This window comes from Acanthochromis polyacanthus, chromosome 23, assembly GCF_021347895.1.
Source record: "Acanthochromis polyacanthus isolate Apoly-LR-REF ecotype Palm Island chromosome 23, KAUST_Apoly_ChrSc, whole genome shotgun sequence".
Lineage (NCBI taxonomy): Eukaryota > Metazoa > Chordata > Actinopteri > Pomacentridae > Acanthochromis > Acanthochromis polyacanthus.
Window position 1 is genome coordinate 23,897,008 of NC_067135.1, and position 16,972 is coordinate 23,913,979.

The 16,972-nt window shown below is 40.0% G+C and overlaps 1 protein-coding gene across 7 annotated transcripts in view; it reads right to left on the reverse strand.

Moving 5' to 3' along the window:
• si:ch211-200p22.4 (phosphatidylinositol-binding clathrin assembly protein) overlaps positions 1-16,972 on the reverse strand; it is a 119,210-nt gene that overhangs the window by 67,879 nt on the left and 34,359 nt on the right. For all 7 annotated transcript variants that reach the window (XM_051944151.1, XM_051944149.1, XM_051944153.1 and 4 more), the window contains exon 2: positions 16,004-16,146. In XM_051944151.1, coding sequence (XP_051800111.1) covers positions 16,004-16,146 — 143 coding nt within the window. The remainder of the gene's footprint in view (positions 1-16,003; positions 16,147-16,972) is intronic.

The window sequence follows — 16,972 nt, forward strand, 5'->3', positions numbered from 1 at the left end:
GAGCTAATTACAGTTGTACTAATTAAGCCCGGCACTTGAAGAGAGAGCAGGGGCTGAAATTACTACTTTACAGGCTTTTAGAACAACTGTGTGCAAAACATTAGAGGAGATGTCGTAACAAACGGCAAAAAGTGAAGTACAGGAGGAACATTCAGTGTGTGTGGAAATGTGGACTTTGCCATTTTTGCAAAACATGAGGAGCGCCGCTGCTCCCCCCAAACGAGGACACGCCATGGGAGAATCCATGATCAATGCGAAAGATATGGAAATCCACATCGTTCATTACCCTACAGAGTTAGTGGCTCCTCGCATTTGAAGGGCGATAAGGGAAAAATGTAAGACTGCTGACTTTTCTGTTACATAACCTAAGTATGTCTGGCTGCTTGTTTTCAAATGGTGCGTTTCCACTTAGCACTACTGGAGAAGGATAAAAAGGCTCTGATAGCACAGAAGACAAGTTGAAAAACACCGTTTAGTTGTAAAGTGGCTATTTTAGACCGCACAAACTGATGTAGTGAAGTTACAACTCAGTGGTGATGCTCAATAACAACTATTGGCAGTAAGCTAGTTAGCCTGACATGCTAAAGATGCATTTTCACAACAATTCTGAAACTCCAAGCTCCTAAAAACATCAGTCTTCCACTAAAACCCCAGTCCAAACACCTAAAAGCTATATTGTGTGACTTTATACACATGTACACTAGCTTTTGTGTGGATACAACAGTCATAACAAGCATATATGAAGAGCTTTACATCCATGTCTGGTGATAGCAAGGGTGCATCTTTGGAAAACTTTACCAGGCAAAGCCAAAGAAGCATTTGCAGCTAAAATCACTGTTTAAGAGGTTTGTGTGTGCTATATTAGCTAAAGTTGCTCTATATTAGTTAAAGTTGTTCTAAAATGAGTTCAAGTTGATCCATATTCACGTATTAACATAACTGCACAAGGGTTTTCTAATTATCAATGAGCCTTTCAACACCATTAGCTAACACAATGTAGCATTAGACCACAGGAGTGATGGTTGCTGGAAATGTTCCTCTGTACCCCTATGGAGGTGTTCCATTAAAAATCAGCCGTTTGCAGCTAGAATAGTCATTTACCACATTAACAATGTCCAGACCAGATTTACCATGCATTTAATGTTATTTTCATTTAAAAAAAACAAACAAACAGCTTTTCTTTCAAAACTAAGGACATTTCTAAGTGGCCCCTAATGTTTAAATGGTACTATAGGTCAAACATCCTTGTTGAAGCAGTATATACACTGTACTAACATGATTTATGGGTGGTTTATACATAAATTAACCTCCAGCAATATCACACGATGAACAGATTATGCTGTAACATCTGGGAAGGTTGTAAACAAATAGTGCTCTAAAAAAATGCTTATTTAGGAGAAAAACTGTACGTCTCTGTAATTCATCATTAAAACAGCTGAAACTGAAGTTTCTGGACTTCGGTAGTGCTGTGATTTGGACGTGCTTTTCATAGACGAAGCTGAAAAACACAGTGCAGAAGTTCTAAATTCTCCAGATATCCCGTGCTACAATCTAATGTGTACACACGTGGACAAAATTGTTGGTACCCCTCAGTTAAAGAAGGAAAAACCCACAATTCTCACTGAAATCACTTGAAACTCACAAAAGTAACAATAAATAAAAATTTATTGAAAATTAAATAATCAAAATCAGCCATCACTTTTGAATTGTTGATTAACATAATTATTTAAAAAAACAAACTAATGAAATAGGGCTGGACAAAAATGATGGTACCCATAACTTAATATTTTGTTGCACAACCTTTTGAGGCAATCACTGGAATTAAACGATTTCTGTATTTGTCAATGAGCGTTCTGCAGCTGTCAACAGGTATTTTGGCCCACTCCTCATGAGCAAACAGCTCCAGTTGTCTCAGGTTTGATGGGTGTCTTCTCCAAATGGCATGTTTCAGCTCCTTCCACATATGTTCAATGGGATTCAGATCTGGGCTCATAGAAGGCCACTTTAGAATAGTCCAACGCTTTTCTCTCAGCCATTCTTGGGTGTTTTTGCCTGTGTGTTTTGGATCGTTGTCCTGTTGGAAGACCCATGACCTGCGACTGAGACCAAGCTTTCTGACACAAGGCAGCACATTTCTCTCCAGAATGCCTTGATAGTCTTCAGATTTCATCGTACCTTGCACACTTTCAAGACACCCTGTGCCAGATGCAGCAAAGCAGCCCCAAAACATTACTGAGCCTCCTCCATGTTTCACCGTAGGGACAGTGTTCTTTTCTTCGTATGCTTGGTTTTTGAGTCTATGAACATAGAGTTGATGTGCCTTACCAAAAAGCTCCAGTTTGGTCTCATCTGTCCAAAGGACATTCTCCCAGAAGCTTTGTGGCTTGTCAACATGCATTTTTGCAAATTCCAGTCTCGCTTTTTTATGAGTTTTTTTCAGCAGTGGTGTCCTCCTTGGTCGTCTCCCATGAAGTCCACTTTGGCTCAAACAACGACGAATGGTGCGATCTGACACTGATGTACCTTGGCCTTGGAGTTCACCTTTAATTTCTTTGGAGGTTGCTCTGGGCTCTTTGGATACAATTCCAACGATCCGTCTCTTCAATTTGTCATCAATTTTCCTCTTGCGGCCACGTCCAGGGAGGTTGGCTACTGTCCCGTGGGTCTTGAACTTCTGAATAATATGAGCCACTGTTGTCACAGGAACTTCAAGCTGTTTAGAGATGGTCTTATAGCCTTTACCTTTAAGATGTTTGTCTATCATTTTTTTTCGGATGTCCTGGGACAATTCTCTCCTTCGCTTTCTGTTGTCCATGTTCAGTGTGGTACACACCTTTTCACCAAACAGCAGGGTGACTACTTGTCTCCCTTTAAATAGGCAGACTGACTGATTATGAGTTTGGAAACACCTGTGATGTCAATTAAATGACACACCTGAGTTAATCATGTCACTCTGGTCAAATAGTTTTCAATCTTTTATAGAGGTACCATCATTTTTGTCCAGGCCTGTTTCATTAGTTTGTTTTTTTTAAATAATTATGTTAATCAACAATTCAAAAGTGATGGCTGATTTTGATTATTTAATTTTCAATAAATTTTTATTTATTGTTACTTTTGTGAGTTTCAAGTGATTTCAGTGAGAATTGTGGGTTTTTCCTTCTTTAACTGAGGGGTACCAACAATTTTGTCCACGTGTGTAGGTAGCTGCCATGTACTGTCCAAAAAATGCCCCTTGTGTCTGTCGTAATTAATCGCATTCTTGTCACATCGCAATATTTGACAGAATAAGCAAAGTTTTCCAGCTCAAATAAATTCTGGTTGAAGACTGAATTGATAAATATATATGTGAACTTAAACAACAAAAATGTTTTATTTCTTTTTTTTCCCTGCAGTTTTCATCTGTCTACCACATTCACAGATTGCTGCAAACTGAAAGTGACATTATAGTGATTAATGTCTATTATGGGATGGCTACACTGCACCAGGACTGTTGTAGCTAACGTTCGCTCTGGTGCTAACAGCAACATGTTTTACATTGAGGTGATCAGAAAACTCTTTGTTGCACAATTATTTGCACACAACCATGCTTTTATCAAAGCTGCCATCAAGAAGATTTTTAAATGAGCTGCCCAACAAGCTCAATGTGGTCTCGTCTTCCTTCACAACTTTTTTGTGCTCTCATTCACTCAGTGCATCCTGTGCATCTTCTTCATGGCTAGAAAACAGACATTAGGTTCATTAGCGCCACCTACCGGACTGGAGTGTGCATCAGTGTTAGAGAACTGAGAAAAGTGTGATTAAATGCGCTATTTTTCTGTAATTAATTAATTAATCGAAATTAACGCATTAGTCTCAGCCCTGACTACTATACATTCAGTAGTTCACATGTGCCCAACTAAAGTAAAAAGACTAGATGGCAAACTTCATCTCTTTCAAAAAAAATCTGTGCCACCCTCCATCATATCCTAAATCCAAAGCTATACTCACCTGCAGCGTCTAGTTACGCTTGCTAACCTAGGATTGGACGGTCACAAAAAAATAATGTGATCAGTGTTATGTCAGTGGAAGCTCCAGATCAATAACCTGGATTGGTGGTGAATCCAAAAGAAAGAAAAACAACTAAAAACTAGACGCAGACGACCTCCTGACTGGGAGAATCTCTACTGAGTTTGTTGTAGCCGACGAGTTTCTGGATGGCTGAGCACAGGAGGACGAACACACACACACTGCTTTCATCTATTGATCACACAAGATGCAGCCAATTTACTTGAGTTGGAGAAAACTTGTTTATCTGCCTGAAGGAGCATAAGGAAGTGTGTGGTGAGTGTGCCGGCTCATGGCGGGTCACCCTGGAGTTTTCACTTTTCAGATAGGATGTTTGGGTGTCGGAGATAAGCGGGAGTCCATCTGCAGCACACACACACACACACACACACACACACACACACACACACACACACACACACACACACACACACACACACACACACACACACACACACACACACACACACACACACACACACACACACACACACACCTCTCAGCCTCTAGACTAATCATCTTTCCGTCCGTGCACCACTAGCTGATAGGAAGCACATGTGTGGTGACTTTGTGCGCTGGAGCCTTTCAGATTATCACCAGTGACTCCTATTAGAGTCATGGTGACCCTCCAACGCAACACAAATAACATCCGCTCTGACAGGCTGCTTGAGTCAGCACTTCTCCACACCTCTTTTCTCTTCCCTTCCCCTCTCACCCCGGTCAATCACAGCATCTCACGAGCCTTGTCCTGCCTTCGATCTCTGCCTCCGTCCTCCCAGAGGTGCCGGGGGGGGGGTGATGGGTCAGTCACTGCAACAAACGGGCTAATCGCTATCTGTCGGCCGAGGTGAACGACTGACTTTACACCGAAGGAAACATGGACAAACTGCGCTGTCTTGCAGTCACAAGTGTTTGTTTTGTGTCTCATTTGTCGTCTAATTTTTTGTCTCGTTTTTGTCGTTTGTCCAGTTTTTGTCGCTTTGTAACTTTTTTGTCTCATTTTTTTGTCTTTTTTGTGTCATTTGTATCATCTTTTGTCAAAATTTTGGTCTCGCTTTTGTTGTTTGTCCATTTTTTGTAATTTTGTAACTTCTTTGTCTAATTTTCAGTCTTTGTTTTGTGTCATTTGCCCATTTTTTGTCGCTTTGTAACATTTCTTGCTTCTGTTACGTGTCGTTTGTCTCAGTTTTCATTAAATTTTGTCTCGTTCATGTCATTTGTCCATTTTTTGTCTCTAACTTTTTTGTCTAATTTTTTGTTTCGTCTTGTCGTTTGTCTCGTTTTATGTCATTTTGAGTTTTTGTAATATTTTGTCTTGTTTTTGTTGTTTTTTGCCTGATTTTTGCTGTTTGTCTCATGTTTTTGTTGTTTTGTGTTGTTTGTGTTTTTTTGTCTCATTTGTGTTTGTCAATTTTTTCATTGCTTTGATTCTTGCTTTTGTAATTTTTTGTCTTGTTTGTGCCATTTTGTAACTTTTTAATCACATTTTTGTCTTTTTTTGTTTTGTTTCATATCGTTTGCCTCATTTTTTGCCATTTTGTTTTTCGCTTTTGTCGTTTTGTGTCTCAGTTTTGTCACTTTTGTTTTTTTGTCACTTTTTTGTCTGACTTTTTGCAGTTAACGTCGTCTCTGTAATTTTTACACTTTCCAAAGTCCTCCCGGGGTCGCATGTTTGACACCTATGAGCTAGACTCCTTGTTTGTGGTTACTAAACTCTGATCTGCAGAATCCCTCTCAGTCCTCATGGAAAGACTAAAGACCCAGCTCTTCACGTGAACACCTTCAGGTCCTATCATCACACTTGAACTTGTTCTATGGCTTTTATCCAGGTTGTTTCCTCCTGACTAGATCCTTGCTGGTGTCGTATCTACTCTCAGATGTATGTCCCTTTGGATAAAATGGAACAGTAGAAATGTAGAATGGTCTACACCCTCCCTCGGTCTCTTTCTACCTCACATCAAAGCACTCACACACAGAGAGAAGAGGAAAGTGGTGTGTCCTGCTACCGTCAGCACTTTCCCCGGTGTCCTCGCCAGACCGTCCCTGTCTCCTCTCATGTCCTTAATGACTCTCACACTCCGTCTGCTCCACCACCTTCCCCTCCCTCCGTCCGATCGCACACAGTCGCAGCTCTCCATCCTGATTTCCTGATGCACTGAGGTGCAATCAATCAGACTGTAATTTTCCCTCGCTGACACGTACAACTACCCTGCCCCGAAGAAGAAAAGATGATGGGTGGTATTTCTGAGTACGTGGCGTCCTTGAAAACAAACTTCACAGCACCGTGTTATACTGTACCCTGTGGCCTGGCAAATCTTGGGGCTGTGACATTCCTCGAAGTCGCAGCACACTGAGGAAAAACGGAAAACTATGGGAGCCATAAGGATGGCTGTTCTTCTTGGAAAATATTTAGCGTGACAGGTTGTAGGGGTTTGATTCTCAGCCGTGTTTGCACTGAGTTACAAAACCAAACAGTGGTGAAGCACAGAATTACTCAGTGGCTGTTTCAGCTATCAGAGGTTAGCATGTTAGCAGGAATGTTGAGCCTAAACTCAGAGTTTTCAGTGTCAGGAAGGCTTTTAATCTGCTAGATCTCCATGGTAACAGATGCTGTGGAGCTAGATCTCCATGGTAACAGATGCTGTGGAGCTAGATCTCCATGGTAACAGATGCTGCGGAGCTAGATCTCCATGGTAACTGATGCTGCGGAGCTAGATCTCCATGGTAAGGTAATTGATTATTTATGAGACACAGATTCTCAATTGAGGGAAAATGTTTTATCTGCAAACCTGTTGATCAACCACTGAATGAAGCCGTGTAATTACAGTACCACACACTGTATGCACCGTGTTGCCATGGAAACCTGACACATATTCAGCTGGTGATGCAGAAATCGTATTTATCACTGAGAATATTCAATCAGTAACTTTCGTTTCACTTTGATTTGGCCACAAATTAAAGTGATTTCCTGCACTATGGGATAGTATCAGACCTAAATCCCCTTCAATATAATATCATGTTTAAACATATGAAGTTTAAAGTAACATCTTTATTGTGCAGCTGCACTGATCAGTAAAATAGATATATTAACGTGGTTTCATATGATCCGTTAGCAGTAACTCCCACATGTCAGAGTTTTAATTTTAGCTGATCACATTGGTTATTTGTCATACCACTTACCTAAAATAGATTGGAGAAGACTGCAAAACCATCCCTATAATATTCTATGCTGCCTTGTAGTGATAATCAATAGTAAAAAACTAGCTGTAAAAACCTCTACCAATTTAAGTCCAGACTAAAACATGTCAACAAATATTACTCGGCCTGCCCTGAAGTTTTGCTCGCATATTCCCTCAGAGGATCAGGCCTGCTAATTTCACTACAATGAGGGTTAACATTTTTGGTTTTAAAGCAACAAATCCATAAGAATTAAAGAATAAAACCATGAAATTCTGCACAGATCTTAGTATTATCCACTGGATGCGATCTAGCGCTTCCCTTAACCCTTCCTCTGATGCTACCAGCTGGTCCTGTCATCTTTTATTCATTGAAATACCTCTTATCTATTGTATGAACAAGCACAAAATTTTTGCAGACATTTACAATTCACATACATGAATTTTTGATTAAAATGCCTCAACAGCTATAAGGTGGGTTGCCATGAAACATACATGTTCCCCTCAGAGTAAACTGGTTTCACTTTACATCGCACAATCAGGTCAAAATCGGTCCTGCACGTTTAGTTATGACCAAATATCTACTCTTTGTTAATGGCTAATTAGCAAATGCTAGCATGCTAAAGCTAAACTATCATGGTGAAGGTGGTAAATATATTGGACAATTCCTTTCAACCTGGGCAGGCGAAATCTGCTTCTGTTTGATAAAATGCAGCAAATAATAGCTACTGTGTGGATCTGTACGAATAATCTTTCTTAGAATTTTTTTGCAAGATACTGATACTTTTTAGGTCCATTCAGTGAACTTTCTGTGATATTATATAGTTCCATGAGTTTAGCTTATGATAATATTGGTAAAATGTCACATCTAGACGTCTATGAAGATCAACATCTAGACCTCTATGAACATCTAGACCAGGGGTCGGCAACCTTTAACACTCAAAGAGCCATTTCAACCCGTTTCCCACAAAAGAAAACACCGGGAGCCGCAAGATCCTTTTGGCATTTAAAATGAAGACAACACTGCATATATCGTTTTTTACCTCAAGACCTTTGTTAATCAGTCGTGATTAATTAATTACAAAGCCTCTAATTAGATAATTAATTTTTTTAATTGTGTCCTTCCACTAATATTTATCTTACTTGGTTTATGTCATTTTTGCTCCTGGACCTCATATGTTACATAATGTTAGCTGGAAATCAATATTTTGCGAATGTCTATTTAACTTGTAAAATCTAGTTATCTTAAGCTAATAACTTTTCTCCGGTAAGTCGCTGCCCTATTTTCCAAGACCACACTCATCTGACTCTCTGACCTGCTGCCTGAATGCTGGACGTGACATCGAGCCGTGCTCTTGCCAGTAACGTGTATTACCCTATCAAAGAGTAGATACTCAGCAAGACAATTATCCGTAGTTTACCTCAGTACTCACGAGTACTTTTGACTCAAAGACAAGACGTGTCTTTCTTGGAGTGGAGCTTTAAGGCATGAAACGTGTGGGAATCGGAAGCTCCATGTTGTCTCTCTGCATCAACTTTGCGCTCTCATGTCCCAGGGGAAAACCGCAGCACATCCGGTGGAGTGACACGTCAAAATAAGAGTGGTAATTTCACAATAAAACTCCATATTAAAATGCATTGAAACGCGCCTGAAAGGCAGAACAATTTATTTTCCAAAGTTACAGGGAGCCACAACAGAGGGCTGAAAGAGCCGCATGCGGCTCCGGAGCCGCGAGTTGCCGACCCCTGATCTAGACCTCTATGAACACCAACAGCTAGACCTCTATGAACATCTAGACCTATGAACATCTAGACCTCCATGAACACCAGATTGGACCCTCTGGTGGGCCGCTTTTGGCCCGCGGGCTGTATGTCTGACACATCTGGTTTAGTAAGTTAACCAAAGCAATGCCACCAAACATGGGGATACACTGTTTAGCTGCAAGGAATGCTGGGAAACAAGAGCAGCTCAGGTGGATTATGAGTAAAACACCCACTGGAGGAGGAGCTTTCTTCACTCTTCTCCCTGCTCTTGGAATTCCTCCTTATCCCCCATCTCCTCGTCTCTCTGCAGCCCTGTTGGGGTCGTGGGTGGTCAAAGCATCAAACGCTCCCTGGAGACGGAGACGGCAGCCTCCCCAGAGGGAAGTGAGAGGAATGCTGTGGCTGAGAGAGCAGGCATGGAAAACAGCTCCCTCAGCCATTGTTTGGGTTTCCTGCTGGGTTGTTTTTGGTACATATTGGCCTGAGATACAAAGGCTTGGAAGCAGAGGCACACGCTGACAAATGATAACAACCGAGACAATGGCCAGACGAGGAGCCAGGACTGATCGCGCCCCTGCCTGTAGTTAAAGTCAAACTTTAAAATCCAAACGGCCGCAAGCTGAAGCTCCGAGTGACAAATCCTGCAGCCACACACAAGTGAAATCAAAGATATCGACCGGGTCTTGATCGCTCGCGAGATTCACGGTGTCGTCGGGGGAGCGGGCCGGGATTGCTTCTTGGCAAGGAGGAAAAAATCAGAGGTGAAGAATGGAATGAGCATCAATACCCGCCACACACACCGTTCCTCTAATCACCATCCCAAAGCTTTAACAAATACAGCAGCTGAGGCAAAACGAGATATTAAAACTCAATTCATCTGCTATTTGCTCTGAAAGGCAAATTCCTACGTCTGATTTGAAAGCTGAATGTATTAGCAGGGACGGCGGCTGCATTTTGCTGACAGACCGACCCACGACGAACGCAGCACAAATTTAAATACATGTTCAGATATTACTGTCGGCTGATTTACATTCAGTTGTTGACCGAGCAGCTGGAAGTGTGCAGCGAGGAAAGGCGATCTGTTTTAATCCAGACACAAGGATAAATATGCGCATCATATAATCTCACATATTTGGCCATTTTCACTGTCGGTGCACGACTAAAAGGGCACAAAAATGCCATCATTTATCGATGTCACGCTGTTCCTTATCACAGACAGAAAATTAAAGTGCTTTATAATTACAATAAAATAAAAATTAAAAAACTAAATATATATCCGGACCTGTTCTAAAGTGGTCAACAAAAATTAAAAATGCTTTAAAAGTCATCTCCATGTTTATTCTTTTGCTAAAAAAATGTTTAAGTTATTTTTGTTATATTGTCACACTTGCATATTCAGTTACTTTTTTACTATATCATATTTTATCTATTTTAAAATATTTCACTTTAGTTTATCTTATTTAATTTATTTTTATTTTACACCCTAATATTCTGTGTTGTCTTATTTACCCCTTTGCTGAATATCCACACTGCTGTAACAATTTAATTTCCCTCTGGGGATAGATATTATACATTTCTGTGTCACTCTTTTTAAAAAATAAAAAAAATACTGCCACTGTTGTATATTCAGTTTTTTACATTATATATTTTTTAGATCTTTTTTCACTTTTTTTATTGAACTGAATTATATTTTATTCTACCTTCGTTTTATACCCTAATAATCTGTCTTTTCTTATTGTTTACTTCTTTAATGAATAGTAACACTGCTGTAACAACTTAATTTTAATTTAAAGGGGCACTTAAGTCTAGGTCTAAGTTCATTACATCTTTAAACTTATCTGCACCTTCTTTGAACATTTCTGTATCACTCTTAAAAAAATACTGTCACAGATTTTTTATTTATTTTTAGTTATTAAATTTTATTAAAATTAAATAGTATTAATTTATTTCCATTTTAGTTAAATTTGTTTTAATATAATTTAATTTATTTCCGTTTTATTTTATTTTACCTTCTCTTTATATCCTAATATTCTGTTGTCTTATTGTTTACCACTTTATTAAATATCCATGCTGCTGAAATTATATTTCACTTCCCTCTGAGGATTGATGAAGTCATCAAAGTCTACATTTAAAAGAGCAGAGACTTAAATATTGCCATTAAACTCCCAGAAAAATCAAGTAATCTACGTCTGAGTGCTTCTTTAAAGCAGGGGAGCCATGAAAAAAAATTTCACCGTATCAGAGGAGTGAGGCGCTGACGTGCCGACATCCGATATGTAAAGTGACACACGTCGGCTCTCTGATGCTCACATCCATCATGACTTTATCAAATATTCTGCCTTAAAATTAGATTCCGTGACATGCAGCGATTTCCATTCGCGTCAAAAGTCACTACAGTTCCTGTCAAAAAATAAATAAGTTTTAAAAAAACGCCCCTTCTTCACTGCACTGGTCAGATGTCTGTGGTCAGCGGTGTTGATCTCAGACTCTATTGACCCCAATTCTGTGGGTCTGTGGTTTCTAATTTTACGGCCAGACTTGTCCGGCTCTGACTAATGGATGGGACGGCCATGAGGGAGCAGGGACACCTGGCCGCTGAGCCTCCGTCAGCACGGCCGTCCTGACAGGCCTGATGAATGCCGCCTGATGAGCACACACTCCACCGCAGCCTCACACTCTGCTCACACACAAACTCTTTCAATTACTGCACACGCTACCTAGTTAGCTTCTGCATTTAATAACCGCCAAACAGCAGCACTCTGCCAATAAAACGCTGCATTTTAAACGGTCATCGCACTTGAATTGTCATTACTTTAACGCCTCGTATGGCTCCGTGTGGCTTTAATTTGTACAACAAGAGCAACACATTTTACATCCACGGCTGCATAAAAGAAAACGCTCATTACACCACGAACACCACTTTATAATGGATTAAAGATGGAAACACAATAATATGAGGCTTTATTATTAACAATAACTCCCTAGAATTAGATTCCCCCATTATCTGCCACCACAGTCGAGCACAAATTAGGAATTAGCATCGCGCTGCAATCACTGCTAAGTCCCTCTAGGTGAGACATCAACTTCAAAAAGGTTTAATGTGACAGTGACAACTCGGAGATAAATCAGCACACAGTTCGGGAATACCTCACAGCCGCCTCCCCGCCGCTCTGCACTGACCTACTTAGCATGATTTATCAAAATGTTGCAGGAATTTCCATAGCTTCAGCATTCCTCGCAGACAGAGTGGCCTAATGATGTGGCGTCTCTCCTAGCGGTAAGGTCCGGGTTTATGTAAGCGTGCCGTTATTAAAGGTGTCACTTTGTCTCCACACCACCAACATAAACGTCTAATTCTGGAGCCTCTGCACCTAAAACGCAGCTGCTGTTTGGGTGTCAAGGGAGTTTAGAGGCTTCTGTCGGCGGCCAGAACGCGATGATCTCACAGCCAGAGCTTCCTCTTCTCACAGGAAGTTTAGATTAATGCAATAAACAATGAAACGCGGAACGGAAGGGTTACATAATGCCGACACAAGTGATCTCGGCTGAACGTGGAAGCAGTGCTTCCCCAAATTAATGGAAATTAAGAAGAATGCGGTGCAGGGTGTGTCAGCTCTGACTATTGTTTGTGTTTGTGTATAAGACGATATAGTAAGTTAGCTCAGTCATGCAAGAGTGCACAATAAATACGAGCTTAATTAGCCACTATTTTGCATCTCTCAGTTACTATTTTGCAGTTGAAGGGATCAGAACAGCTCAGTTTTGCAAATGTGTGCAGAGGCAGTTGCTTTTATTAACCCTTAGATGTATAAGTGCAGGGGTGTCAAACTCATTTGAGTTCAGGGGCCACATTCAGCCCAATTTGATTTGAAGTGGGCCGCAGCAGTCAAACCAGAGCATGCTAATGCAAAGCTTTCCTTTGTTTTAGTGCAAAAAAGTACAAAAAAGTGACAACTAAATGGACAAACAACACAAGCGAGACGAAAAAAGACACAAAAAATGAGACAAAAAAGAATGAATAAAGTGAAACTTAAAATGACAGAAACAAGACAAAAACAAGACAAAAGTGAGACAAAAAGACAAAAACATGAGAAACAACAAAACTCAGACAAAAATACGACAAAATATTACAAAAATGACAAAAGCGAGAAACAAAATGATAAAGAATGAGACAAATGACAGGAAAAACAAGAGAAAAATGAGACAAAATGACAGAAGTGAGAAACAGAGACAAAAAAATTAGACCAAAAAGTTACAAAGAAACAAAAAAAAATGGACAAATGACACAGACAAGACAAAAAAATGACAAAACCATGAAACAAAATGACAAAAATATGAGTCAAACAACAAAAGTCAGACAAAAAAGACAAAATATTGCAAAAATGAGACACAAAATGACAAAAAAAAACAAACAATGAGCAATCAAAATTTTTACTTTATGATCAAAACAAATTGTCATGGTCTAGAAATTATTTTAAATTATATATTGGCAATCTGCAGATAATGTCTTCTCTGTAATTTTTACACTTTCCGCCCCACGTACCGGATTGGACCCTCTAGAGTGCCGCTTTTGGCCCACAGGCTGCATAAGTGGGTGAAAAAAAGACCCGGTGATGTCATTTTCTTGCAATATCTTTGTAATAGAAAGTTTTTATCATTTCAAATTCCTGTTGTTCCTCAAAAAACATGTTTTTGTATCATTCCATTTAAATTTCTAAGTCACCTTTTATACTTTCAAAGAGACTGTAATACTTGTATGACTACCCCAAGCTCTCTATCACTGATAAAATCATACAAGAGGTGATGCAAACTTGGAGGGACGGAGAACAGCAACTTCTGTAGGAAAAGAGAACACACAAACTCCATGCAGAAAGATCCCAGGAAGGCCGGGATGCAAACTGGGGATCTTCGAGCTACAGCAGTGTTAACCACCAAGCCCCTGATGCCTTGTACAAAATAAAATATAAATATTCTTCTGGACAGATATCTTCCTCCTCCATTAGAAAAAAAAAAAAAAAAAAAAAACTTTTCACACTCTACTGTCATTTAACAAAGCATCTCCGCTAAACCGCCTGCACACGCTCCAGAATGATCCATCAAATACCAGAGGAAACTGTCATCTCATTGTTTCTGTGGACTTCAAAGTGCAGATGTCGTCCAAGAAACATCAAACCCAGCAGCAGCAGAGGTTTTGCAGCAACGTCAAGTGAAGCTGTAAACCTTTAACTGCCACTGCTAACCAAAAGTTAAGAAACTCGTATACAACCGCCATGTTGTTGTACAACTTAAGCACATTCAGCAAAGTGTTTTTACTTAGAAGGCTGAGGATGATGGTGTAGAAAAACAAACATAGCACTAAATAGACTAAACTATAATTATTAATATTATCGCAGCACGCCAACGGTCTTCATGTCTAAGAGATAAAGTTTAAAAACTCGTGTCGATTGCTAAGGTTAGAAGAGGATTAAAAGTAGCTAATTGCTAACAAAGAGATGTTCATGTGGTGAAACATTTTTAACCACAAAACTAATCAACCACCTTAAACAGGGTTCAGTTTTGACAATTTGTTGAATTTTTTGCACAAAGTTACTTTCGTAATATTGAATACAAGCATGTCCACCACGTGGCGCTGTGACCGAGAACGTATTTTGGCTTATGGATGTGACTGGGATGGGTGCCTGATCATACACATGAAGTTTGAGGCAGATTGGCGCATGTACAGGCTAGTTAGACATTACTTCCTGTTTCATGGCAAAACATCGACATTCCACCAGCCGCCATTTCTACACCGTCAGATTTTTACGGAGCATTTTAGCAAATTTTGATCACTCACACCTGCTGTACATCCTGGCCAAATTCCAGCTCAGTCGGAGTTACCTCATTTGAGTTTATAGCTTTTGAAAATGTCCAAAAATTACCCAAAATCATTCAAAATATGGCACATGATTCAAAATGGCCGACTTCCTGTTGTGTTTTGGCCAGGGGTGTCAATTACATTTTTGTCTGTCTTGACGAGTTACATATGTGTACCAAATTTCACAAGTCTAGGTGACATGTACTAGTCGTAATAAATGTTTGAAATGTTCTAAAGTATCAAATTTTGCGCCAGCCCTGACGTGCAAATTTTCATGCGTTTTCAAGTTTTCAATGTGTTTCTTTCATCGGACAAAGAAAGTTTAATAATCAACCCATGGGTTCCAGTAGGATCTTCGCAATCTTGGTGCTCAGACCCTAATGATGTGTCAAATTGTAGTTGTAGATTTCCTGTTTATGGCAAATCACAACAAAGCAGCAAAAAGCTCGGACAGCTGTTTTCATAAAATATGCATTTAGCACAATACCACTATAGCAAGCAGCAAAGGGCATCTGAATATCAAAGTATAGTTTCATGTAAAAACACGCTGTGCTCTATCGGTTTTGTGTTAAAGAGGATGAATTATTAACAGCCTGGGAAGTAGAGGATGAGTACAAACTACAATGGTGTATTTGAAGGACAGTCTGCTTCTATGTGGGTAATAAATTAATAAAAGTACAAAAGAACCAATCTACAAAATCTCCACTATCCCTTTCAGATGCTGCATGGTCGCAAATAAACCATTTTTCCTGATCGGAATTCATCTCAATTAACAGAAGAAGTTCTCTGGAACACAGCGGGGCTACTGGGATTTTAATTTAGATTGTCTTTGAATGTTTGAATGCAAATCTACGGAGCGTGTTTCCTTCTTCTTGTGGCTTCCAACCATGTTTTTATAATAATGTTAATTTATTTGATTTTTCATTTGCTCCTAGCCCGTGCTGAGCTAATTAATTTCTGCAGCTATTTCAATCATCCACGCCGTGTGTTCAATAAGTACGTCCACATGCACGCGAGTCCTCCCACTCGTCTACAGACAGTGTGGACATGAATAAAAGATCCAGATGTATATGTTTATGAGCATGTGGGCGAGACAGAGTTGAGTAATAATATCTCATACTGATGCGTCCTGCAGCGCTGCGGTTGTTCGTGTGTGATTTCTTACCTCGTTGCCGTACATCATGAGGTGGTGGGTGGTGATGAGGGCTTTGAAGACCACCACCCAGCTGGAGTTGGCCGTGCGCTCGAACAGCGTGTCCGCCAGCTGGGGGATGTTGACGTTCATCTCATTGGTGCAGTGGATCAAATCTGGACAAGAAAACAGAAAGACAACACAGGGAGTTAAGATAAGACAGGATCAACTTTATTCATCCCCGAGGAAAATGTTCTTACAGAGTACAATAAAGAGAGGTTCGTGAAACGTGCACAACTAAAGCTGCAAGCAGCGTTGGTCAGGTCTTCACGTCTTTGCTGGTCAGTGAATCCAAGCATGACCACCAGGTGGTGCTATCACTGTGATTGTATATTGGTTTATGGAACTCATCAGGGCCAGACTGATGGCACATGTAAAGTTTGAGGCAGATTGGAGCATGTACAAGTCAGTTATTCAGCACTTCCTGTTTCATGCCGAAATTCCGTCAGCCACTATTTCCACACCCTCACACTACAGCGAAGCTTTTTGACAACTTTTGATCACCCAGTGTATATCCTGACAAAGTCCGGGTTACCCCAATCAAATTTATAGCTTTTGAAAAAGTGCAGAAATCGGTCCAAAATCATCCAAAATATGACACACAATTCAAAATGGCCGACTTCCTGTTGGGTTTTGGGCATCGTTGCCATAGAAATTTTTGTGTATCTTGATGTGTTACATTTGTGTACCAAACTGCATAGCTGTAGGTGACACATACTGGCCGCAGTCCCCATTACTCTAGGTGGCGCTATTGAGCCATTATGGCTCACACCTATGCAATTCCCCTAAAATATGAAATGTTTCATCAGTCCTGATCTGTATGTAAATTTTCATGCGTTTTGAGTACTTTCAAATCTGTCTTCAAATGTGCACTCCAAAATCCAGTAAAAAATAAAAAATAAAAAAAACGGTAAGAAGAAACCAATGGATTTTAAGAGGGTG